The sequence below is a fragment of the Uloborus diversus genome, chromosome 4 (assembly GCF_026930045.1).
Source record: "Uloborus diversus isolate 005 chromosome 4, Udiv.v.3.1, whole genome shotgun sequence".
Classification (NCBI taxonomy): domain Eukaryota; kingdom Metazoa; phylum Arthropoda; class Arachnida; order Araneae; family Uloboridae; genus Uloborus; species Uloborus diversus.
The window spans coordinates 49,766,161-49,791,935 of NC_072734.1; the positions used below are offsets into that span (position 1 = coordinate 49,766,161).

Consider the following 25,775-nt stretch of genomic DNA (forward strand, 5'->3'; position numbering starts at 1 on the left):
GATGTAGGTAGATAATCGCACTATTCACAATCAGTCTAGAAGTTGGAAAAGTTCTAAACCAACTGTGCTCAATCTGTGGCCCGTAGAACCTATGAGACCCGATGAATTTCCCCAAGTGTAATCTAACATCCTTAGAAAAGAAAAAATCACACAAAAAGTTAAATTGTACCCCGAATTTTTGAAAACTCAACACGAAATAGCAATTTACATCAAAACTTAATATTCAAAAAATTAAGAAGAATGATAAACTTAGTTGTTTCTATTAGAGTAAGGGAGAGTGTTGTACCTTGAGACGTTTGTACCTTGGGACACTGCTAATTTCTAAGAATCTATTTCTAGCAGCCATGTTTTTGCAATCTCTAATAGTTATCTTCACCACTAAATGGTGTCTTAGTAAAAATCAGCATCAAATGAGTAAAATTGATGATTTTGTGCGAGAAAGAAAATTTCATGACTCAAAGGTAAATATTTTTTCATTTATATTTCATTTTCTGTCTTTGTATTTGTAAATTTAATCAACTGAAATTTATTTTGTTATAAAAAAGAAGTACATTATATAATTTGCTTATGAGAAAATAATGATAGAATGCATATAGGTTAACCATCATTTTGGTTTTTCTTAAACCACATGGTGATTGTACCTTGGGACAGCCAAACATTTTTTTACTTTATGACACGTTCCAAGGTACAACATATGCATGGTTCTTGATAATTAATATATGTTTAGGAACATAGAACAATTTTCTACTCTTACGTAGTCTTTTAAACCCATTTAATGTTGTATAATAATTCCTAATTCATTGTTAAATATTCATGATTTAATTCACTACCATGAAATTTTTTTTGTTTTTTTTTGTTTTCTGGTGCAAAATTGGTTTAAGTATATGGCTATTCCCTGAATCATGAAGACTTTCCCATAGTACAACAGGATGTGTCCCAAGGTACAATAGGATGTTGCACCTTGGGACAGCTTGGAACCTTTACTTCAAATGGTTGGCAACGTTTTATTTTCAAACTGTCTGAATTAAAAACATATATATATTGCATAGAAATATGTTGGGGCATTTTAATGTGACTTTTAGATTTTAAATTTGATTTAAATAATTGATGTCTTAAATTGAAATATGAAAGTTTCCCAAGATAAAACATTCTCCCCTGTTGTATATACGAGACAGGTCGTATGGTCGACAATTTTCCAAACAGATGCAGGTTTTCATCGATGTATAAATTAGGGATCTATGTATCTCACCTGCTTACGATTTCAAAACACCAAGTTTCCGGTTACTTCTAGTCGTTTAATCTGTTTTGTACTTATCAGAAATGCATATCATGTTACCCAGAAAGCTTTAATAGCCTCATAAAACAATAATAACAACAAGAAATGACAATGAGCTGAATTTCATTAAAATTTATTTTGAAATTTCATCTTGAATGCAAAATGGCATTTTGCTTGCTGTCTTTAGGTAAAACGTGGAACCTATTGGTATGTTTGGAATGGGTTTTGCATTAAGACCCATTTCCGAAACAACTGAGTTTGCTTTTGTACAACTACCCTTTGAAAACTCTTCATAGCTAGAACACTGGACAGCCAAGTAACGGCAGTTTTGGTTGCTAATTGATTCCAAAAACAACTCGATTGCTCGTGAGTGGTGGCATGTACTGACCAAGAACTGTTGCGTCACTGGAATAGAAAAAAGAATATTTTTCTTCTCACTGCCTCATATAACAATAATAAAAAGAGCCAGTTTAATGGAAGACCATCAAATAAGAATTATTTATTTCACACGCAGTGTGATATGTGGAGAGCAAGGACAACATTTTCAAGTGGGTTTAGGTACAACATCGTGCATAACTTAGTCTACAGAGATGCTTCTCGTGGCAGCCTTAACGGCTGTAAACCGATTAAGGGCCGTCTACAAATGGTGTCACGCTTTGAGAGGAAGAAAGGGTTTGTGAAATTGTGACAAGGGGATTGGGACAGCAAGAAGTGTGACATCCCAGATTTTCATCAAAATAACAGTACTTTAATAGCAAAACTTCTTTGTAATACAACGTGACATGTAACAAGGTGAGGGAAAAAGTGAGGGGGTTGGGTGGAGTACGCCACTTTGTAACTAAATGCGGGGAAGGGGGCCAAAAATACTGAATAAAAGCCCCTTAGGAATCAACTGTTCTGAGCTTGGATGACAGGTACGGTACTTCATTTCGTGACGGTATCAAGGATACAATTGGATCATTAATCTTTTGTGACTGGAGATAGGCGTCGTGCTAGTATGGCTGCTGCTCATCAATTATCACAAACTGTTCATATTGATTCACTTGTCTAAAGAGCCTTCTAAATAAGGTAACCGCGTAACACCTTTTTACCAACACTGAATGTTCAGTGATAGAGATCAGATCTGGAGAACGTATTAATTAAGTTACTGTATAGTTCCTTTTATGCTTGAGATAGGTAAAAACCTTGTAGATATAGTATGCATTAGAAAATTATCTTGTAAAAAGGTGGCTTTAAGGAGGTTTCGAAGATAAGATACAACTAGAGATCTTAACCTATCAAAAGTTTGAGGGGCGGTAGTCCAAAGTCTTTTTTTTTTTGAAAATGAAAGTGAAATTTTACTGTCATATATAACCAAAGACAATAAAACAACTTATGAAAAATCGAAAGAAAAAAATGAACAAAGAGACTTGGTAATGTATTTTTAATCACTCCGTTTACTTAAAATGACAACAAAAAATTTTTTAATTGTTTTTTGTTTTCATATTTTTATAATATGTTATAAAAAATCACAGTAAAGACAAAACATGCAATTCATTTTAGTGTTATGAATAGCAATATATTGTATTACTAAGATCAGAAACAAAGTATACTCATAACTTAAAGTACAAAAGAGAGACAGAAAATACGATAAAACTCCATTTTTACTAGGACTCGACCGATGCATCGGCCTGGCCGATGGTTCAACAATTTTGCCGTCGGTATCGGCATCGACGACCAATACTAACTTCCAGAAACATCGGCCCATTGGCCTTAAAAAACATCGAAACGCCGATGGAAGTGGGAGATGTTTTTGAAAAAAAAAAAAAAAATGCAAAGTAAAGGGAGTTACTGTTTTCATATGAAATCGTTTACTTACATTTCAGTATGAATTTCTATTTCAGTCACCCCTGAAAGAGTTTTTAATACTGCATTCAGGTACCAAACAAGTTAATTATTGCGATGTTTCTTGCAGCAGGATGTACGTATGTATCTCTCATAAGTCATAACTCAAAAATGGTAAGCTGTAGAAGGATAAATTTTCGCTTGTGGGCTGTGCGTACGTTCCAGTTGTTCACTTCACTTTTTGTTTTCGATCGTGTGTTCTGAAAAATCTGTTTACTCATTTTTTGTGGCTATTAATTACTTATTTCAATGCAAAACTAATATAGCGTCTCAGACTGACGATCATTTGGTGATGTATTGCCGAATTGGAGACCATGGAAACAAATATGAGATGGCGAAACCGGTTTTTGTGTCATTTTGTCAGCTTCCCGTTGAGCCGACGGTAATTTTTAATTTTTCGATATTTGTAATATAAATCACAGAATTGCAGCCTTTTCTGTATCGCTTCGACGGAATTACAAGTTTGGGGCCCGTCGAAATAGGGGAAACGCGGCTAAAGTGGATACCCCGGGCAAAGCGAATTTCACCTATAACTCCCAAATAATTAGTTGGTCGGCATCCGCGTTGTCATAGCAACGGTCGCCTGTTGTCGCTCCGTGTGCGGCAAACACGTCGGGACGAGTTCGCCTCACGCGACGCCAGTGAGAGAACAAAGTATGTTTTTGGGGAAAACAATATTAGTTTACAGAGGTTAGTGTTTCATTTATAATATTAATACTATTTGTGACATGTTCTTTGTTATGAGTAGGATTTGATGCACGATTATGTAGCTATCAACTCTCCGAAGACGACGAGTTTAGATGCTCTGGTTTTTTGGTTATTTGTAGTAACATCAAAAATGTACCTGAAGGGCAAAGCAGATTGGGCAAAGTGAATACCATATTCACTTTGCCCGGTCATGACAAGTCACTTCATCCGAACCTGGAAGTCCGTCAATATTAAGATCTCAAGAGAATACTACCATTGAAGACTGTCCTTATACTCTCATGGGATCTGAAACAACAGAATAAATCCAAGGTAATGGTGTTCCCGCCGCTTCACCCAAATCTGAATGTTCTATACGAACTACTACAGTTCTTAAGTTTTACTTCCTATTCCTCAGCCCCTGTTAAACCAATAAGAACACGTAAACAAAAACTACAGAGATCTACACTCCAGACAAGTACTGCAGTAAAGGACAATCAGAGACAAAAATTTGAAAAATCAAAAAAGACTCATGAAGTAACTAGATGATGTTTCGACTAAAGCTTCTCAGAAGACTATTAAAAAGACCAAGTACCAAAAAGACTAATCAAAAATCTCTGCTACAAAACAAAGTACTGCATAAGAGACTGATAAGAAGAAGGAAGTAAAGAAATTTGATGATGTAAGGTGCATTTTCTGTGATGAAATTTTCATTGATGAAGATGATCAGCCAATGAAAAATAGGATACAATGTCGTATTTGTACTCAGTGGTGTCATAAAGAGTGTTCAGCATTCGAAAATGGTAATGATTTTGTTTGTGATAACTGCAATGATTAGTACTGTGGAAGAAAAATGTGTTTTTTAATATGCTCCTAAATTTTAGTTGTTGACTTTTTTTGAAAAATTTCTTTGCTTGTTATAATAATTACTTCAATAATTAGCATTGAAGAAAAATGCTTTTTAATATGAGACTTTACTTTTCGATGCTTATTTTATTCTTAAGTTCAGTTTCTTTGTTTGTAATAACAACAATAATTAGCACCGCAGTAAAAAAATGCTTTTAAATATGTTCCTTTTATTTTCGACGTTTATTTTTAAGTTTAATTTCTTTGTTTGCAATAACTACAATAATTAACATTGTAGCAAAAAAATGTTTTTTGGATATGTTCCTTTAATTTTCGATGGTTATTTTACTTTTAATGTTTAGTTTCATGACAGATAATATTGCTGTTCGCTTTGCCCAAGTAACGAATCCACTTTACCCGGGGTGTTGAGCAAAGTGAATATTCATGCCATTTTTGAAAACTGGCCTAAAGTGCAAAGTAAATCTAATAGTGTAATTAATATTAAGGACAACTGTTATTGAATTACGCAAGTTCATTAAATGAAGACTGATTATAAACATTTGTTTCAATTTCTAAAGTTATAATTAAACGACAATAATCAAGAAAAGCTTAAGGTATTCACGTTGCCCGGATTTCCCCTACATTTTGCGGCCCTATTTCTCTATCAAAGAAGTTGTAAAACATTTATCATAAGCATTTTTGTAACTCCTACGGTGCCCCTATGGTTATGGGGCCTCTCGCGCAATTGCAACATTTGCTATATTTTAAATCCGCCACTGCACGTCAACACAATCTCGGGTGCAAATTTTGAAAGGGTTTTTCTGCTCAGTGTTTATTATTATTTTAAACTCTATTTTTACAACTATTTTTTGAATTTCCGAGAACATTTGCGTGCCCCTCCTCCCACTCCCTCAATTTCTGAAATTAAACTCTAGTTGTACTTCTGAGTTGTTTAAAACTAACACCATTCATAAAATTAGTTTTTTTTCAAACTTTATCTATTGTTTAGAAAGAATTTAGAGCATTAATGTAAGAAATTGATTAAAGACGTTTTAAAACTTTTGAATTTTTCTTCGGAAGTGCTGAAATAGATTCAGAAATTCTTACGAGGCGTTGGTTTTAGCGGTCCTGTACTAAAAAATTAGACCGAGGTTGGGACCAAAGTGTGAGTTACTCCAAAAACACAGGGTGACCCCCCCCCCCCCCAACCCTCTCTCGTCGTTTCAAGCATTTCTTAAATATTTAGCGATTATTTATTTTGGTCAAGATATGTCTTTTTGGGTATTTCTCGTACTTCTTTCACCTATATTTCGTAATGCGCCATATTTTTTTTTGCATCATTAATAGCAATCGATTTTTTTTCTGTTGTAAGTAATTATTTTTATGTATTTATAAAAAATCAATGAATAAGTTATTTTCGTTTTTTATAGAAAAGTTTCAAGGATTTTCTATTATGCATTTTTTAACCGACTTCAAAAAGGAGGCGGTTATCAGTTCATACCGTATGTATGTTTTTTTTTTTTGTTTGTCCACTCATAGCGTCTCACCTAGTGAACCGATTTTGATGATTCTTTTTTTAATGGATAGAGGAGGGCTCAACTTAGGTCCCATTACTTTGTTTGACCATATTTGTTCTTTAGATAAAAAGTTATGGGCAAAAAACAGTAAATTTCCCTATTAAATGATTAAAATCTTTTTGTAGCGAAGTTCGCTCGTTTCATCCGTGGATAACGGTGGCTCAGTGGTAGAATTCTCGTCTCCTCCACGAGCAACCCGTGTTCAAATCCCGACTAGGACAAAGTGAATTTTACTAAAATTTCGCTTCTACTGTTTCCCGTATTTTCTCGAATCTTCTATTAATTTCTGTATCTTTTCAAGTCTGGAAAGTTCCAACACTTTTTCAAGTTGTATATAAGGAGATGTAACGTTCATTCGTGGTTCTGAATAAAGATCTCAAGTTGAGACTAACGAGTATTCGCTTCATTTGGCTTTCACATTGTCTTCGCTATCTTCATCTACGCGACAATATGAAACTCATTGTTATAAAAGTTTGGTGCCATATAACTGTAACATTAATAGTAATTGTAATGATAATTTTGAATAAAGGCTTTTCTTAAGCAATGCAGTGATATAAAGCCGCACTTCTTACTAGGTAACTTCTTACTTTTACTGAAATATCTACATTTACACTAAAAAGAATGAAATAAAAAAATTTTGAAAAAAAAAATAGAACCGACTTCAAAATTGCTCAAAAAAGTGAAAAATAATTTTATTCTTTAAACACCATCGATAATACTTTTAAACATAATTTTTGAAGTTGGCGCAAAAACAAAAAGTAAAATCCATTGTAACCATGCTTCGTTCATATTTTTATCAAAAAATCATCCAAAGTTAGGAACGAAACATTTATATCGTTACTAAAATATGCTGTCATCAATGCGTAATGCATGTGGTAGTGAAGAAACTGGACCTGGTTAAAGTTATACTTGTAGTTGAGTTATGGCTGTGAATGATTTTATCGATCGTTTTTGCGCCAACTTCAAAAATTATGTTTAAAAGTATTATCGATGGTGTTTAAAGAATAAAATTATTTTTCACTTTTTTGAGCAATTTTGAAGTCGGTTCTATTTTTTTTTCAAAATTTTTTTATTTAAATTTTAAAAAATTATTGTTAAATTGAAAAAATTAATTTGAACTTGTTTGTAAAGCTTCATAAAAGATAATTGTTCAGTATTATGTGTGCAAACATCAGGTCAAGCAGTATATGTATTCAGTTATTAATTTGGTGTAATTATTGAGTTTGTTTATTGTAGCTGTGTTTTAAGAACCTCGTTATTTTCATGACTATTTTTTTTTCAGCAAAATTTATGTCACTGTTATAGCTTTTATAAAAAATGCAAACTTTTCTATTCATAAATTTTAAATTAGTATAAAAATTTTCCTATTATGATTAATATTGTAATTTATCTGTTACCTTTTTTGTTTAATTTGATGACTAAAAAATGTCTACGTGCAATCTTTCCACTTTAATTGCGTAATTTGTTGACGGTTTCATAGTTTTATTCTTATTCTTATTATTATTTTTTTTGAATGATTAAACAACATAATTTAATGTTTTTTTTAAACTATGTTTAGTGTACCTAAATCCATACATTAGTACAATATTACTGAAATCTTAGTTATATGTTAAAAAAAACAATTGGTTATTAAACAGTCTCTTTGTTTTTCTTCATTTTTTTTTCTTCCTTTTTTTGGCTGTTTTTCTTTCTTTTTCATCATACAGCTGTCTAAAAAGGAGAAGCATAACTACACCCTTTACAGACTGTGCGTATTACGATCCAATAGTTCGGAGACAAGCTGTATAAAACCTTACCCAGAATAGTTCACATTACCGAAGCACATCCACCTTCAAAAGGTTACCTTGAGGGACTATGTACTTCTGCCAGTGTTCATATAACTTTTGGAAACAGTCCTGGGAGCCATTTTTCGCTACCTTCTATAATTCAGCTTTACCTTCTCCTGACGGAAGAAAGCGGCGTTCATGCAAATGTTTTTTTTTGCTGGGAACAGGTAAAAGTCAACTGGAGCTAAATCCGATGAAACGTTATGTTATTTGTTTGTCATATCAGAGTATTTACCAATCGAATCGTGCATCCTCAACTGAAAGTCGGCTTCTTCCTCACGATGAAGTTAAAACAGCAGCGCCAGGTTGCGAAAAATGGCTTCCAGAAGTGCTTCTAAAAGCTGTACGAACGTTGGCAGAAGTAGTTCAAGATGACTATTTTGTAGATAGATGTGCTTCGGTAACGTGAACTATTCTGGGTAAAGTTTCATACAACTTGTCCTCGAACTTTTAGAACATACTACGTGCGTATGAGTTTTCAACTCACTATTTCATAACGTTTTTGAGTGACGCAAGTTTAAGCGTACGAAGACATCACAAGAGAATTTGTGATAATTAACTGAGGAGGCGTTCAAACTGGATATTTCGGTCATTTATATGTTTTTAGGTACATATGCATGTACAGATGTGCCGAAAAAACTTGTGAAGTTCAAATTGGGTGATCGTAAAATAGAAATTTAGGTCAAAATATGATAATTTTTTTTTTTTTGTGATTACAATTTCTCATTCGTAGAAAGCAAGTAAAGTGGAATGAATCAATGATCCATTAAATTCCTGACAATTTTATCAATTTCTTTTTTTTTTTTTTTTTGCCATCGGCCACCGGTCATTTGGAGGAAAACAATCGGCCATCGGCCATCGACCATCTTTGAACAATCGGCTAACAATCGGCATGGGCCCATCGTTCAAACAATGCCACCGGTCGAGCCCTAATTTTTACATTAAAAGTTATTTAAGATGGTCATATTCGTTTTTTTTTTAAGAAACACTTTAACTAAAGATTTAAAAACAAGTGTTAAAAAATAAATATCTTAGGGAAAACTTCATGGTTATTAAAAAACATTGAGGAAACGGAAAAAAACGAACCAAAGAGAATTTATATTTCTTGGTATTATTAATTACTATTGTCTAATGATAAGAAATAACGCAACAGGAAACTTAGTAAAAACTTTAATGTCACCAATATTTTTTTTAAAAACTAAACATAAATATATTCAGAAAGTTACCGCCCTACAACCAGGGCTAAGGCAGAAACACATGAAATACACCGCCAAATCAGTCAATTCCAGCCGAGAGCTGCAGTTTTGTGCTTATTAGCACTCATCAGCCCGGCATAGGAGTGACTGAGCTGGAGATGGAAAACCTCTTAAGGAAGCCAAGAGTGCCAAACAAACTGGTAGCTAATATAGAATTAATTATTATTAATATAGGCGTATGGTCAGTGCTAATTATATATTAGCTACCAGTTTGTTTGGCTAAGCAGTAATCAAGAGCCTATAAGATAACTTATCAAAGAATTTATTTAAATGGAAAACATGTTACACAATCAATAGAGCTGGAATATATTATCTAAGTTAAAGGTATGAAATCGACCCTGAACTGCAATTTTGTACGTTGGGTTAAAGATTTTACTTAGTTTTACATAGTAATCTAACTAATTTCTGGTAATAAAATATCTAAAAATAAACATCTTTGCTTCTTTTACTTGAAGTTGAAGTTAAAAAATATCATTTAAAGTGCTATTTTACTCCGCAGATTACAACGTGTCAAATTTTGCAAAAATGTGTACTAGCTGTAAAGTTGAGGTTAAAAAATGTCATTCAAAACGCTATTTTACTACGCAGATTACAATTTGTCGAATTTTGAAAAAAAAACGTGTACTGGGCATAAAGTTTTTCCTCAGACTATATTAATGCATTCATCTTGTACGAAAATTCTAGTTACTAATTAATAATGCATATTTTTATGCGAAAATGCAGTTTTCTAGCACTGAGAAAAATTATTTTCCGAAATACGAGTATATCAACATTTTTTGAAAATAATTAGCAAAATCTCTGCTGCATATTAACTAACAAAATTATTTATACACATTTTTAATAAGGTATTGTCTCTTGCAGTATGTCACACGAGTTTTTTTTTTTCTCCCCCTTCTTTCTTTCTTTCTTTCTTTTTTTTTGTCTCATTAGATAGAGTTAAACAGTTTTAAAAATACTGCGAAACCTTACTTTTTACGTTAACAGTTCTTACATATTCGCTTTTTATTTTGACTTGATGAGAAACGGTGTTTTCTTTCACAATTCAGAAAAAATGTTGTTTACGTTGAATGTTTTTTTTTTTTTTTTTGCTTATTAACATGTAGAAATCGAAAAAAAAGAAGATTATTTTCTTCGTGTGTTATTCTGCAGTAGTTTAATCATCCCATGAATATTTTGGTTATTTGGAAAGTAGAAAGTATTTTTCATAATCTAATATAATTCCTTAAATAGAGAAAAAAAAAATTCTTTTGATCACGTTTTCCTTGGATCTCTAAGTAATAAACCAATTATTTTATTTTACCCCTAGCATATATGCAGCATGTCTTTAGTCAAATGCCCCATACACTCTTCTAATTGGTAGTAATTTCTTCTTGTCTGTGTTTTCGTCTGCTTTTCTCCTTGTGTCAACAGTGTTAGCGCGAAGAAAGAAATGACTCTCTTTTTTTCCTTGAAAATTCGTCATATCATTTGTTAACCAATAAATTATCTTTTCTACCAAAATGTTTTATTTCAAAAAGAAAAAAAAATGTTTTGCTTGACTTAATGATATGACATAAATGAGTTATAATAAACCTTCACCAAATGTTTAGTGATGGGATTTCAGATTTGAGCAATTGTAAGCAAAAAGTCGCATCCGAAAACTTTTTGCAGAGAACTGCCCCCCCCCTCCCCCCTTTTTTTCCAGAGTTTTGCACCTCCGCAACAGAATCGACACCACTCAAAACAACCTCATTATAGAAAATAAAGATTTTACGCAATGCGGCCATTCCAGGAAAAAGCCGCCCACCATTTTGTCCCGCGCGTGACGGCTAATATATTTCAGTAAAAAAATAATAATTTAAAATGCAAAGAAAAACATTTTTTTCTTTTTTTTTTTGCCTAAGAAGTCTCCCATCTGTTTGTTGTTTCTTAGGCAACAAAACTTAGTTCATTACCTATTTAAAATATTGGTTTTAATTAAATATATTAGCTGTCTCGTGAGTGGCAAGATGGTCGTTTTTCGTGGAATGGCTTAAATCACATTCAACTCATTAATTCATTTAAAGATGCTAGAAAATATGCTAAAGATATTTATGATTTTAATTTTTTACTCCTATTATAAGCATACTAATTTCATTTTTACCCTTAATGATATTTATGAATGTAACTTGAATAAATACAAATAATACGAAAAGTACGGATTTACTTAAAATCTGCGATGCGACGTTATGCAACATACGATGTTCAAAACTTTATTATTATAATTTTTTTTACAATATGATTTTTTTTCCGCACTTGGGATTCATAGAAGTGAGTTCGATACTTTGATTTCGCCCCAAAAAATAAGCTAAAGAATGTTAACAATTACCCTTAGAAAAAAAAGCTTCAAATGATTTAAAAAATACCTAAAGGGGATATTTCCCCCTAAGTACCCCTCTTTGCTACAAATATTCATGTTTATGAACATTCCACCTCTCTAGTCCTTCATAAGAATTTTAAAGGTTAAAAAAATGCTCCTCTTTCCTCCAAATCAAAATAATGGCCTTAAAACTGTCAAAAATTGAAAAAAAAAAAAAAAAAAAGAAAAAAAAAAGAAAAGAAAAAACAAACCACACACACACACACAGAGGGAGCTATTTCCAAAACGTTGGGGTGATGGGGAAAAAAAAACAGTGGTCATATTTGGATTCAGAGAGGCATTGCATAAGAATCATTAAAAATGATGTCTGAAACATTTTAAAAGCTTTTTTTTTAATGCCACGTATAGTAATTAGCATTTTTTTTTCAAACTTCTTAGATGTGTAACTTCTGTTGCCAGGGTGCCACTTGTTTTTTGAATTTTAGTAAAACATCTAAAATTAATTAAACATCTATATATATATCTATTCAGAAGAGTAAAACAGTGATTAAAGTGAGGAATAATCAACGTAGTTATTTATCATATGTATGAGTGATTTAAGAACCATTATTGAATTAGTTTTATAAAAATAAATACATTACAATCTAAAGCAGCTGAAATACTGTCATTTCCATATGAGCATCCAGGCTGAGCGCTCCCTCCGTTCGGATAGAAGTCTAAATGACCAGAAGGAGTGCTAATTCCAAGACCTAAGCAATGACAAAGCAAAACAAACCGAAAGAAGTAATATATTTGCATGCTTATTGAACTGACAAGATAATAACAAGACATTTAGTAATATACGTTCACTGATATCTGCCCTCTATCGTCTTAAAAGTGGAAATATCAAGTGCCCCACACTTGGGGCAGGCAAGAAGAACTACGCCATTTGCACTTATTACCAAAGTAATCAGGCCTCTGCAGATCTATGCTCTAACGCTGCTGAATTCTACCCCATGTTCTCGCAGATATTTTGCGCCAAAACATCATTGAATCCTTGAGATCCCGCAAAACATTTGAGATAACTTGTCGCTAAATTTAACTGGGTTACAAGATGGATGGTGTACTACGAATATTTATCACTTTTGAGTCTTCCAGGTCAAGTACTTAACAGTCATTCAACCGCAACTAAAATACTGTGGGGAAAAAAAAAAAACAAGTGTACGGCCACTTCCCAGACAACTCTATAACATTAAAAGTTCCATTATGATTATAAAGTTTTCCCTCAATTAAATCAAGCAAGTTAAAAGTAACAACATGCACACGTGCTCACGTTGAACTGCACCATCCTGTCTGCGAATTCTCGCCAGACTATTTCGAGAATGCCCTGATCATGGTGTGATAAGTTTACTTTATCTAGTAGTTTGTTGGCGCTCTCAGATTGAATGAGATGGCATCCACCTCCAGTTCGATTATTCTCTATTCCAGACTGATAAGTCCATAACGAAGACTAAACTGCAGTCTCTAGATGGGATAACCGAGCTGTCAGTACATTGTAAAAAAGCAAGGGTCGATGATTCTAAATTATACCAAATACAGGGTACCAAAAAATGCGTTTTTGTATTTGGCGCAAGTGCTGGGAATGAATTAGGTTGTCCCGAAATGCTTTTGAAAAAAATATTGTGAGAAGAAAAACATAAATTTCAGAACTTAAATAGTAAATAAATTGTTGGCATTGTTGGCAATATTTTCCATCTGTAAAACATAATTTCAATGTCATCATTGTTTTCGTTCATTGTTTATTCAATTTAGTTCATTTCTTATACTTTTTACAATGGGGTGGTTTCCTTCAATCAAAAGTACTACTTTTAGTCATTGAAATGGATATAATGAGCAAAAAAAATAAATAAATAAATAAATAAATAAATAAATAAATAAATAAAATAAAATAATAATAATAACATAGACATAGAAAATATTATTTTCCCAACAGTTTTTTTTAATTTATTTTTTTAAATGTCCGATTTTTCAAACAAGGCGTGGTCTTTATGACGTCACAAATGATGCACTTTGCCGCATCTTTCTACTACGTTTCCACGTTATGATAATCAAGCAGCGAATTAAAATTGCGCTCTACGCTTGCTACCATTCATATCGTTGCCAATACACGTGAGTAAAGATGCGAATTAAATATTTTGCACTGTGAATGGCAACACGGAATGTCATTTCATCATTTGTGATGTCATCGGAAGAAGACATAAACAATAAAAACGCCCTGATTTAAGTAATTTTTTAAAAATATTAAACGTAAACAAATTTATCAAAAAATGGTCCGATCCTATGTTTTTAAGCATGCTCTTTCGGAAAAAAATACTTTTAAAATTTTGAAAACGACCCCATTAGCAATAAATACTGATTTGGAATTATTAATGAAGTTATCACGTCTGATAATATATTATTTTCTTGCATAATCGAATGTCCCGTTTATTCGAATGATTAGGGCTTGGAATCACTAATACTTGCTTTAGCAAGACTGACAGTGATCAAAAACTTTCAGTGCACTGAAATTAAACTTTGTCGTTATGAAGTGCGTTTCTGAAAATTGGATCTTAAAGCAGAAAAGTTGGGGGAACTCTGATCTAATAAAAAATCAAAAGCTTTTAATAAAATAAAATTTTCGTAAAATTTCTTATGTAACTGAATTTTAAGTTATCATGCTCATTGTTCATTCTTTAAAACAAAGAAAATGCTTACCTGCAGTGACACCTACAATATATTCTCCAGCATCTGTGTGTATTACATCGATAAAGTCTGCATCAGTCGGATCTAAGTGAACGATTGGATCATCGCCACGAAAGTAAGGACCAGCGGGATCTAGTCCTAAGATCAAGAAACGAGTTAAAACAAGTCATACTACGAAAAACCTCCAGCAGCTTCAGAAAAGGCTGAGCTTACTTCTTAAAACTTTAATGTGCTAAGAAATCGAAATTTTGAAAATATTCTAAGGAATGGTGTTGATGGTTTCATGGTAAAAGATATTATAGACGCAAGTTTGCCTTTTATATAATAGCGTTTTAAATGTGCGTACTTTCTCATGTAAAAGTGTGGAAGAGTTTTAATTTTTAAAATCCTTTGGAGTTTTTGACAGAATTTTACATTTTTATATCAAAAAAACTACACTAAATTTCTGATGGGCGTTATTCAATGGGCGTTGGTTCGAACGACGAACCAAACGTTGAATTTGTTTTATTTGGGGGAGCGTCGTTGGGATTCTCTGTAAGTGACCTTTTTTCTGCATACATGTACATGAATACTGTAAAAGACTTATTTTTGCTAGCGTTTAAATTTCGCAATTTTCGCAAGCCCGTCGTACTCGCGAAAATTTAAACCTTACGAAAAATTTTCTCGCCAAAATATGGGCTTTTACAGAGCATATTTAGGAAATTTTCAAGTGCTTGAAAGTTGTCTACCTATGGCTAAATAACATAAATCGGAGTATTGTCTGACCACCGATGAGATGAAAAGGCAAACATCCAATTTGCACGCCGAAATAGAAGCATCTCTTAGTTTTTAAGGATGCCAGCTTTTGCAGATTGCCATAGTCTCTAAATTAAATTAAGCAGGGTCACACTAAAATGAGTAAAACACACTAGCCAATTTTTTACTGTTTTACCTCTTTCAAACAGACTCATCTTAACTGGACGTTTGCCAATTCCATGGCAACCGTAGCCAGACAGTATACTAAGGGCGCTGAACTTGTACAGTAACTGAACTTGAACTTGTACAGTTTGTTCAGTAACTCTAAGGACATTGAACTTGTGTGTTCCACATTCCCTTATATTTAGGTTTCATGGGTACCGTAAGTCACCTTGTTCTGTTAACACTTTTTAAAACAATGTGTATAGCTTACATTTTTAACAGAATGAAAAATTCCGAAAAAGGGAGAGCGAATACGTACCCGTTATCCTGCCTACTGACACTCCAGATTTGTGAAGAGTCTCACCAATCCAACCTGCCATTTGTCCTCCTAAACTGTGACCAATAATGTGGATTGTATCACCTGTGACTCCACGATAGTCCTAGAATGTTGCACCATGTATATGTATTTGAATTATGCATTCACTTGGCAAAAAACGCTAATTTGAGACTATTTTTTCACTAATAGTTTCCGACAGTTAAGGGAGTTGGATTCACAAAATAGATTCTCGTATATTTTGTTGTATGTTGCATTTACCTTCCCAAAATGCTAATGTAAATTAAATTCGCAATTCAAATAAACTAGTGAGGGCGCCGGTTAGTTGAATCAACCACTTTCATGGGAATCACATCGTCAAAAACCAAACAAAATCCAGCTTTATGGAACTAGCCGTTTTGAATCAGTGTTTTATTGAATCAGCTGCTTTGTGGAATCAAAACTGTTTAGAATAAACGTGAGTCATATAAGCGGCGGGCACTGCACAAGAAGCGCTGCAATCTCCGGCCAATGGCGGCTAAAAGAGGTAAAACAAACAAATCACCCACTTCTCCCTGTCCAATCGCACATCTGCCTTGTCCATGTCAAATTACAATTGTTTACCCCCTTGTCTTAATTCTGAAATTACTGCAAGGGACGTAGTGATGGGCATAATCGAGTTCTCATAATCGAATCACTCGATTATTCAAGATCATTCGAGAACTCGATTACCACGAGTACTCGATTATCGTATCTCAAGTTCTTGATTATCACTTCTCGAGTTCTCGATTATCACTTTTCGAGTTCTCGAGCGATGAACTTCTCGAGTTCTCGATTGTCACTTTCCGAGTGCTCGAGCGATCAACTGCTCGAGTTCTCGCTTTGAACTTCTCGAGATGTTGAGTTCTCGAGATGTTGAGTTCTCGAGATGTTGAGTTCTCGAGATATTGAGTTCTCGAGATCTTGAGTCCTCGAGATCTCAATCACTCGAGCAGTGTATTCTTCGATCGATTTGATAATCGAATGAACCTCTCAATATAGTTGACTTCTGACAAGGGTGCCCACCTAGGGAGGGGGGGGGGGGTCATGGCGCAGACTGTGCTATTGACACTTGGGGGGGGGGGGGGTTAAGGGGTATTTTTCTTATTTGTTGGGGAGAGGTCTCTGCGATATTGAGGGTGGGGGGGGGGCTTGACCTCAGGGTGGGTGGGCACCCTTGCTTCTGAAGTGTTTTAGTTGCAGGGGCGGATCCGTCATTTAGGCGGTCAAAGGGCTGGCTTTGAAAAGTTAATGATTTTACTTATGAATGAGCATGGTTTTTTTCTGTCTTCTGAAAAAATTTGCATTGAAACCTTTTAATATTTCCCCCAGAAAGACGGGCTGCGCTGAGGAGCCCACAGGGGTAGTGGGTCATTGCGCAGACTACGCCATTGAAATTTCTAATGGACGTTAGACTTTTTTAGGGAGTGTCCTTCTTGAGGGGGAGAGAGGATCCCTAATTTTAAAAAGTGTGCCAGCACACTTGAGGAATAGATACCCTTGCCATTTAAATGGTATTACAATCAAATAATTGCCTTTCGAATGTTTCATTCGAATAGTGTTATAATTGAATGTATATTGTTAAATGCTTGATTATCAAATGATTCTTTGGGGATGCTTGGTAGTCTAATGATATGTTTTGAGCGAAAGGTGTTAATGAATGAACACATGGACGGGTCTGTGGGAGACATGTGTTGTGTGTCCCGGTGGTGGAAGTAAATGTTGGAGGCGCTTATAAGGTTCTAACTTGAGAGGCATTAAAATTATAGTTCAGGTAAAAAGGGGGAATACTTAAGTTGAAAACCTGAGGGGACGTCTTCCCCCTCACGTTCACCTTCGACTATACGATTGGGTAATGATACAAGTGTAATAGGCAATAACAAACGTTTTAGAGCCCAAATATACAGATCACTGCAGACACGTGTTTCGGGGTTTCAAGGAACCCTTTTTTCAACGCAAAATAGTGAGATTGTGGATGTAAGGACATTACTGGATGTCTTTACGGACCATTCATTAATTGCGTAAGGTTCCCGAAGGGGTGGGGTTGCAAAAATGTCTACATACTTTGGGGGGGGGGGGGAGAGGGGTTCAAACGCATTCTTACGCAATATTTTCCAAGCCGATGTTTTATTTGCGTCTGGAAAATAAAAACGTATTAGGATGACTGTTATTTGTTTTACGAAGAATTAATTATGTAAAACATAATAAAAGGCTTGCACTATGTATGGCATGTTTTATTTTTAACTACATCATATAAAAAAAATGTCGAAAACACATTCAGTCTAGATTCCAACTTTTTAGTAAATATTTTTTCACACAAAAAGGTTTAATTTAAAAATAGTGAATTAAATTTCGATTCCAGTGATATTAGATTAGTTATTTCATTATTTCGAAAAACGAAATGGAATCTTACGTAAGAATAGGGGGAGGGGTTTGAAAAACCTTACGTACCCTTACATGGGGGGAAGGGGCCAAAAATGGCCAAAATCACCCATACGTAACAAAGGAATTGCCCCTTATATGTAAAAGCTTACTATTTTGTTGAAAAAAGGGTACCTTAAAACTCCAAAACACGTTTCTGCAGTACTCTGTATATTTGGGATAAAAAACTTTGTTATTTCATGTTACTTCTCGGCACAAAGGTACTTAGTTATTTCTTAATAAAACAAGTGGTTAACTTCTCGTGTAATTCATTTCTATGGGTGCAAATAAGAAAGGAGGGGGGGGGGGGGGGAGTTTTGACGTAAACTGCGGGATTGTAATTTTTAGATGATTTCGTCTCTTTTGGGGGTATTGCTCTTGGGGGAAGAGCTTCACAGGTGGTGCTCTTTGCTCTTGGAATGGATATAGATTTGGAATGATTTTTAAAATCGAATGATTGCTTTTCTCTTGCTTTATTCGAATGGGGTAATAGTTGAATGTTTGGCTTCGAATTTTCTATAATTGAGAGATTCCTTAATAATCGAACGATATTTTTAGTACGAAAATTGTTAATTATCAAATGCGCCGATTTATGGAGGGGCATGTGTTGTGTGAGTGGCGGATACAATGGAGGGTCGTGGGGGTCATGACCCCCCCCCTCCCCGGAACTCTCGAGAATAATATCCGTACACATTGTGTTCAAATAATTATATATTTTATTTTAACACAAATAAAATATATAATTTATTATATATTTTATTTGTGTTCAAAATATTTGAACTACTACTTTGTTTTATTGCTTATGAAATTAATTTGCAACGTTTATCCCCAATTATGTGCCTTATTCCTGACCAATTAGGGGCTTTTTATTGACCCCCAAAAAAGTTTCAGAATTTTTTCGTACTTAAAACGGGAATTTCGTTCATGGGGGAGGGCTTTCTTCAGCATGACCCCCACCCCCTTCAAATGGTTTTCTGTATCCGCCCCTGGTGTGATCCGGTGGTGAAATCTTGAAACAAAGGATTGAGAAACGCTTTCCATACTGTTTTGAACTTGACAGTTATTAAGATTAAATACGTACGTATGTACAATTTTTATTAAAAAGTGAGGGATAATGATAGTATGGGCAAGTCATTGGGTGACACTAGCAGGTTTAAAATTGAGAGTTGTTAAACTTAAAAATATATTTAACCGGTATCAAGGGCTTCTATATAGAGAGCAGGGGGCAAGTGGGGGCTCAAGCCCCCGCCCCCTTCTTTGAAATTAGGACATCCTTGCTTTCAGTACTTTTTTTTTTTTTTTTTTTGCAAAAATGTGAAATCATTTCTTCTCCAGCAATTAACCAATAAGTTATTAAAAATGTCAAATTTTAATAACTCTAATCTGTACTTAAATCGGTTTCTATGGGGAAAATATCCTATTAAACCATGGGGAAAATATCTGAGCCCCCACCCTTAAAATTTTGCATATGGGAGCCCTTGACCGGTATGGTACAAACCGTGTAATTGAAAATTTAATGTAGTCTTAGCCCTTTTTCGGATTATCGTTTCTTGGGGGAGGGGGGATTGTCATAAAAAGTGCGCCATTGCTCACAGGGACGGACGGACACCCCTGTCATTCTATAAGGTTTTAGAATCAAATAATTGCTTCTCAAATGTGTCACCCCTGTCATTCTATAAGGTTATTGAATCAAATACATAATTGCTTCTGCTTTTTTTCGAATGGGGTTACTCAGAGAGCACACTTCGTTGAGTAAACGTTTTAAAGCGATTGTTAACGCTGTGGCAGCCATGTTAAAACGTTTATGAAATGTTTAAACGCAAGGTGTTTATAATGCAGTGGTGCCCCCCCCCCCCCCCCCTATGGCGATGGTACTCATCCCTCAAATGCGACGTTGAACCCCCTAAAATAAATTAAAGCCCGCTTAATTTATTTTAGGTCATAAAAATAAATTAAGCGGGTCCCTCTCCTCTTCAAAACTTCAATGGCGCGGTCTGCGCCATTTACCCCCCTCCCCCGCGCTCTCTCTTGTATAATATTTTGTTTGTTGTGGAATGCTCGGTTATCGAGCATCTCGGATGATTTGAAAACCGAATACGTAATCTGCTTTTCAGAGAAACTTGACAATCAATTTCAACCATTTTGAGGACCAGCGCACGGAAAATGAAACGTAGCTATGGAACCTTAAGTTCCGAAATGGACAGTTGCGAGCCTAAGCATTTTCAGCAGTTTTGCCTCAACTTTACAAAGCAAAAAAAAAAAAAAAAAACATAAAATCAGCACATTAATTGACTGAAAATTTTTAAGTTGAGTAAATAATATACTAATCAACATTTATGAAACTATAAGGAATATGACATAAACAGAAGCGAGTAAAACAAGCAAAATACTTAAATTTAACTACTCACGCGAAAATAAATGCTACGCACACAAGAAGTCACAAATATCTTGCGTATGGAATTTCAAAAAAAAAAAAAAAAAAATCTGTATAAAATGTAATTTTTATTTAAAAATTGGGCCGAAGAGTGGAAGCTAAAATTAATCCCACACGACAAACTTCAATATTTCTTTTTAATGCACTCAGAAACATTTCAACTTCATTCCCAACACTTTTACTGTCATTGCATATTGAAAAATAAAAAAGAGCGGATCAAGAAAGAAAAAAAATAATCATGAACTTCAATGCACTTCAAACCACACTTGTACACTTTTCAATGCGAAGGGAATCCCAATCCTCTGGGAAACGCAATCAGAAATATTTTACACTCCCTCCTCATGCATTAGTCAGATAAATAAATATACGTAACTACTCTCAACAAGAACATCAAAAAAAAAAAAAAAAAAAAAAAGCAAAGCTATAAACTAGGAAAGAATGAGTACTTTTGCGCAGAGCAACTATATTCCCCTACTTGTTTACATTATTAACTTTGTGTTTGAGAGGCCGAAACCATTCGAAATAATCACGTGATAACTGAAAATCATTAGTTTAAATGCATAGCCGTTCGAATAAATCACTCAGTCGCCCAAATGCTGAGCTCCTAGTTTCTGACAAGCTAACAGGGAATCTAGTCGAACCTGCATCCCCCAAGGATTGCGACCCCAAAATGAAGACTAAAATCTATCGAATCGACCCCCTAAAACAAGCTTGCATTTCGAACTTTACCGGAGGGTAAGGGGACAAAAGGTGTATCTGCTCATTTTATCGGAAAACAACAAAAAACTATACCCACTTAAATGTAAAAACTAGAATTTTTCATGGAATTTGGGGGGAGTGGTATTGATTCCCCTTCTAAAAGAGGGGTGTCAATACCCCCCCAACTTAACCTAAAACTTCTAAAAGCCAGGAGGGTTCACCCCTTGTTATACCCCTAAATGGTAGGCTAAATGTCACATTCCTATCTCGAGCGCATCTCTGCCAAAACAACTCGGGAATTCATCTGAAGTCAAGGGAGTCCACCTCCCCCCTTTCGCAGGGCGATGGCGCACCCTCTCAAATGTTACGGAGCATCCGTCTAGAAAGAGCTCTCCCCCCCCCCTCCCGAAATGAGATTAAAAAAAAAATTTCTCAAAATACCGGCTCTAAAAATTTTAGTTGCACAGGCTGCGCCATGCCCCACCCCCTTTTAGTGGGCACCCCCGAGTAGTCAACTCAATTTTGGAAAAGCTCAGAAAATGAACTACTCGAGTACTCGATTCAAACGTCTCGAGATCTCGATTTGAAACATCTCGAGATCTCGATTTAAAACATCTCGAGATCTCGATTCAAAAGATCTCGAGAAGTCAATCGCTCGAGTACTCGATTCAAAACATCTCGAGAAGTCAATCGCTCGAGTACTCGATTCAAAAGATCTCGAGAAGTCGATCGCTCGAGTACTCGATTTCAAAGATCTCGAGAAGTCAATCGCTCGAGTACTCGATTCGGAAGATCTCGAGAAGTCAATCTCTCGAGTTCTCGATTTCAAAAGATCTCGATTATCAATCACTCGAGTGATCGACTTAAAAAGATCTCGATTATCAATCACTCGATTATCAGAAGTACTCGATTCCCGAGATCTCGATTATCAAAAGATCTCGATTATGCCCATCACTAAAGGGACGTATCCAAGCTGCACAACTGCCATTCAGTAAGAACTTACGGAGGATTTATACTAATTTGATAGGAACAAAATTGGTCTGTTTATATGAAACGAAGGTAACAGCGCATAATTACGTGTTTCCCATGACGTCATATAGCATTCAACAAATCACGGCCATCTGTATGAAAGTAATTTTTTCTGATAAAAACAAAAATGCCATTGAGCAAGTGATTGGCAATAAGAGGAAGTATGAATTTAATTAACTAGAATCAATGACCAAAGCTGAAAGCCTATTACTAACTTTTTGTAGCAGTCGCAATAGGGAAGTCTTCGATGTTTCAATTTTATTTTTGTATGACAGAGTAACATGTATGAACATCATAGGTGAAAAAAGTTTTGCGATACGATAAGTAGTTTTTTTTAAATTAATTTTTAAAGTTCAGCGATTGTGACGTCAAATGGCACAGGTTGTGACGTCATGCGCTCTTCCGCCGCACGAGAAGCCGAAGGACGTGCAGTTGGCTTAGAAGACGAAACGTAAGGCTAACCTCCTCGCATTTAACTCCTCGCGTTTCTGGAACATTAAACCTCTCGTCCTCTCTGAAATATTCGAATACCATCATTGATGTTACTTGAGGAAGATTATTAGATTGTGCTTTAACGAATCCGGTCCCCATAGTGTGTTCAAAAGGATTATTGAATTTCTAAAAAATAAAAATATCAGCGCGCTCAAAATGTCCGTAGCGAAAACAAGGGATCTTCGTTGGAAGGCTGCCCATTAGTGCCCTGTGACGTTAGCTCGTGACGTTTCAGAAGAGCGCACTTTTGCGCGTGAATTTTTAAAAATTCATTAAAAATCAATCACGGTGTTTTAAAATTCGGCGATGGTGAATTTTTTAGTTTTGAGGGTCAATTAACAATGTCCAATAGTCAAAATATGAACATTTAATAGGTTGCAACTTCCCTATTGATGTGAATTCATCATAATCCCTTCAGCGGTTTTCAATAATTGAGTGCAATATACTTTTTTGTGTTTTCGTAAAGAATGTACTGCTCTTTATTATATGCGATTTTTGTGTGCGTAAAATATTTGATCTAAATTCTGCAGCGCAAAATGATGGTGATTTGCGGCCATCAAACGCTAGAACTTAATTTTGCTATATTTTGGTGCTTACATTAGAGTAAGTACGCACCAAAATATATTAACATATTTTAACAACATCTGTTATATTTATCCAATCGGCAGCTTTTTGTTTTAGCGCAACTTACCTCCAAATAGTTAAGCGTAATATTTCAAAAATCAATTAAAGATAATTAAAAAGTATGGTCTCGTAAAATTAAAAGCTTATGTTTTTTAATTGACACGTCAATATGCGAAGATAAAAAGGGTAAAATAGGCGGATCGGTTCCGAAGGCAATCGCCCTCCTCGTCAGTTCCTTGCTAAGATTTTTTTTTTTTCACAGCTATAGGAACTAACGGAAGAGGCGATTGCTTTCGAAACCGGTCAGCCTTCTTAACGTTTCAGTTGCACTTTTTATAACATCTTCAGCTCAAAGTATTTAATTTTAATCAAATATCTTCTATGTTAATTTCCTCAAATATGGCGAAAAACCTAGGATTGCAATACATATGAGGCAGTGATGAACAAAGGGATGTAAGTGGACATTTTCAAGTTTTCAGGGCCTTCATTGAAACGTTTTTCTAAATCATGATGCAGAGCAGCGTCTACAAGGGCTAATAGTACTATCTCTTGCACCAATGCATGGGAGAGGTTCTCCTTTCATTTTTACTGATCATCTCTAAATTTTTAGTTTTAGCACTTACATCACTTTGTTTCTCACTACCTCACATGAGGCAGTGAGAAGCAAAGGGATGTAAGTGGACATTTTCAAGTTTTGAGTAAAACGCGTTTAAAGTAACATCCGAGGTAGGCTTTCATTGTTTTTTTTTTTAACTCATGCTGTATAGCAATAACTACCAGGGCTACTAGTACCATCTCTTGCCATAAGACAGAGAAGAGGTTCACTTACCATGAGTACTGGTTATCTCCAAATTTTTAATTTTGCCACTTACATCCCTTTGCTTCTCACCGCCTCACATGTAGAGTGCTGCCAAGATAAAAAATCATAAGTTTCCAATAGCGATAAATCCATTATATCAACAGTATATCCTTATATCTAAACTCAAGCCAAAAAATTGCATTAAAGACTCTATTTTATTGGTGCATAGCGTATTTACATATACTGAAGTCAAAATTATTATTGATTACACTGCCGTGAGTAGGAAAGTAGCAACATCCACAAAGATCAGTTTTTGAGACATCCAAAGAAACGCATTTTCAATTCCATACAAACAGTAGTAAAATATTGGACTTGACATTCTTTTCATGCTTTGGACGATAAAACTGAGATAGAATGCTTGTGAGAAAAAATAAATAAATAAATAAATAAATAATGGGGGGAAAACCGATAAATTTGTGGTGACTTCTGTTCAGTTGCCAAGGGCAAAACCGGTTTTGAAAGCTTATACAAAAGTAACTGGTTTACCGTTAATAACTTGATTAGCTTTGCAGCTTGTGCTCCTACCACACGGGCGTTGGCAACTGCTTGAGGATATGGACTGCCATTGATCTCATTCCAGTAAAGCAAAATGACATTATATTGGCCGTTCTTTAGAAGTGCGTCTTTTATTTTCTGTAAAAAAAATCAATGTAGATTACCTTTAAAAATTATGCTACTTCTAACAAAATAAGTCCAATCATTAAATAATCCAATGATCTGTTGCCAAAATAAGAAAAAAGGTAAATCACTATTCTAAATTTGCTAATTTTAATATTTTGCATCAATTTTAAATATTTAAAAATGCATTACAAGATTCAGCAAATTGTTGAAATTAATATATTATTTTATTTGAATAAAACTGTTCTATTATTTGTGGTTTTACACACATCATTATACATTCCTCATTTTTTAATTCTGAGTAGATATTTATTACGTACTAGCTGCGTTCCCTGCCGTTGCACGGGATAAATAGAAAACAAAAAGGGATGTCAAGTCACACATATTCAACACCAGGGCCCAAGTAAAGAAGAAGCATTTTAGTTAATATTTGTGAATAATAACAACCGTCCTGAACAATTCCAATCTGCGCTATCTGAAGTAAGCTGTTATTCCTTGGAGAGAAAAAACTCAGGCCAATTAACAAATGGTCAATACTCAGTCTGAAGCAAAAGAAGAGAATTCGTTTGAAAAATTATCGTTAGAGTAATAAAAACAGTTCCAAAAAAAAAAAACTGATTAAAATAAGTTAATCCTTAAAAAATCCCATTCGAATTCAAGAGGAAAAAAAAAAAATTGAATTCCGAAATTTTGAATTAAAAATAAGGTTTTTGCAATCACGAACTGCGACAGGACCCTACTCATTGGAGTTATTGTTTCTAGAAACGGCTCCTGCCCGTTATTGTTTCTAGAAACGGCTACTGTGTCCCCCCAAGCCAGCCCCTCTTCCTGGGCGGTTACGTGTGCATAATTGTGTGTATGCGTTGACCTGTGTTTATGCACGTAGGCGTGTGAGTGTGCATGTGTGTGAAGTCGTGTGTGTGTGTAAGCGTGCGTGTGTGT

At 34.8% G+C, this 25,775-nt stretch overlaps 1 protein-coding gene across 1 annotated transcript in view; it reads right to left on the reverse strand.

Annotated features, from left to right (window-relative positions):
- Nucleotides 1-1,409: 1,409 nt before the first annotated feature.
- LOC129220562 (pancreatic triacylglycerol lipase-like) overlaps nucleotides 1,410-25,775 on the reverse strand; it is a 31,162-nt gene continuing 6,796 nt past the window's right edge. Inside the window, exons 3-7 of the mRNA XM_054854992.1 lie at nucleotides 24,702-24,848; nucleotides 15,625-15,745; nucleotides 14,421-14,546; nucleotides 12,329-12,436; nucleotides 1,410-1,681 (exon numbers count right to left, since the gene is read on the reverse strand). Of these exons, the coding sequence (XP_054710967.1) occupies nucleotides 1,410-1,681; nucleotides 12,329-12,436; nucleotides 14,421-14,546; nucleotides 15,625-15,745; nucleotides 24,702-24,848 (774 nt within the window). The remainder of the gene's footprint in view (nucleotides 1,682-12,328; nucleotides 12,437-14,420; nucleotides 14,547-15,624; nucleotides 15,746-24,701; nucleotides 24,849-25,775) is intronic.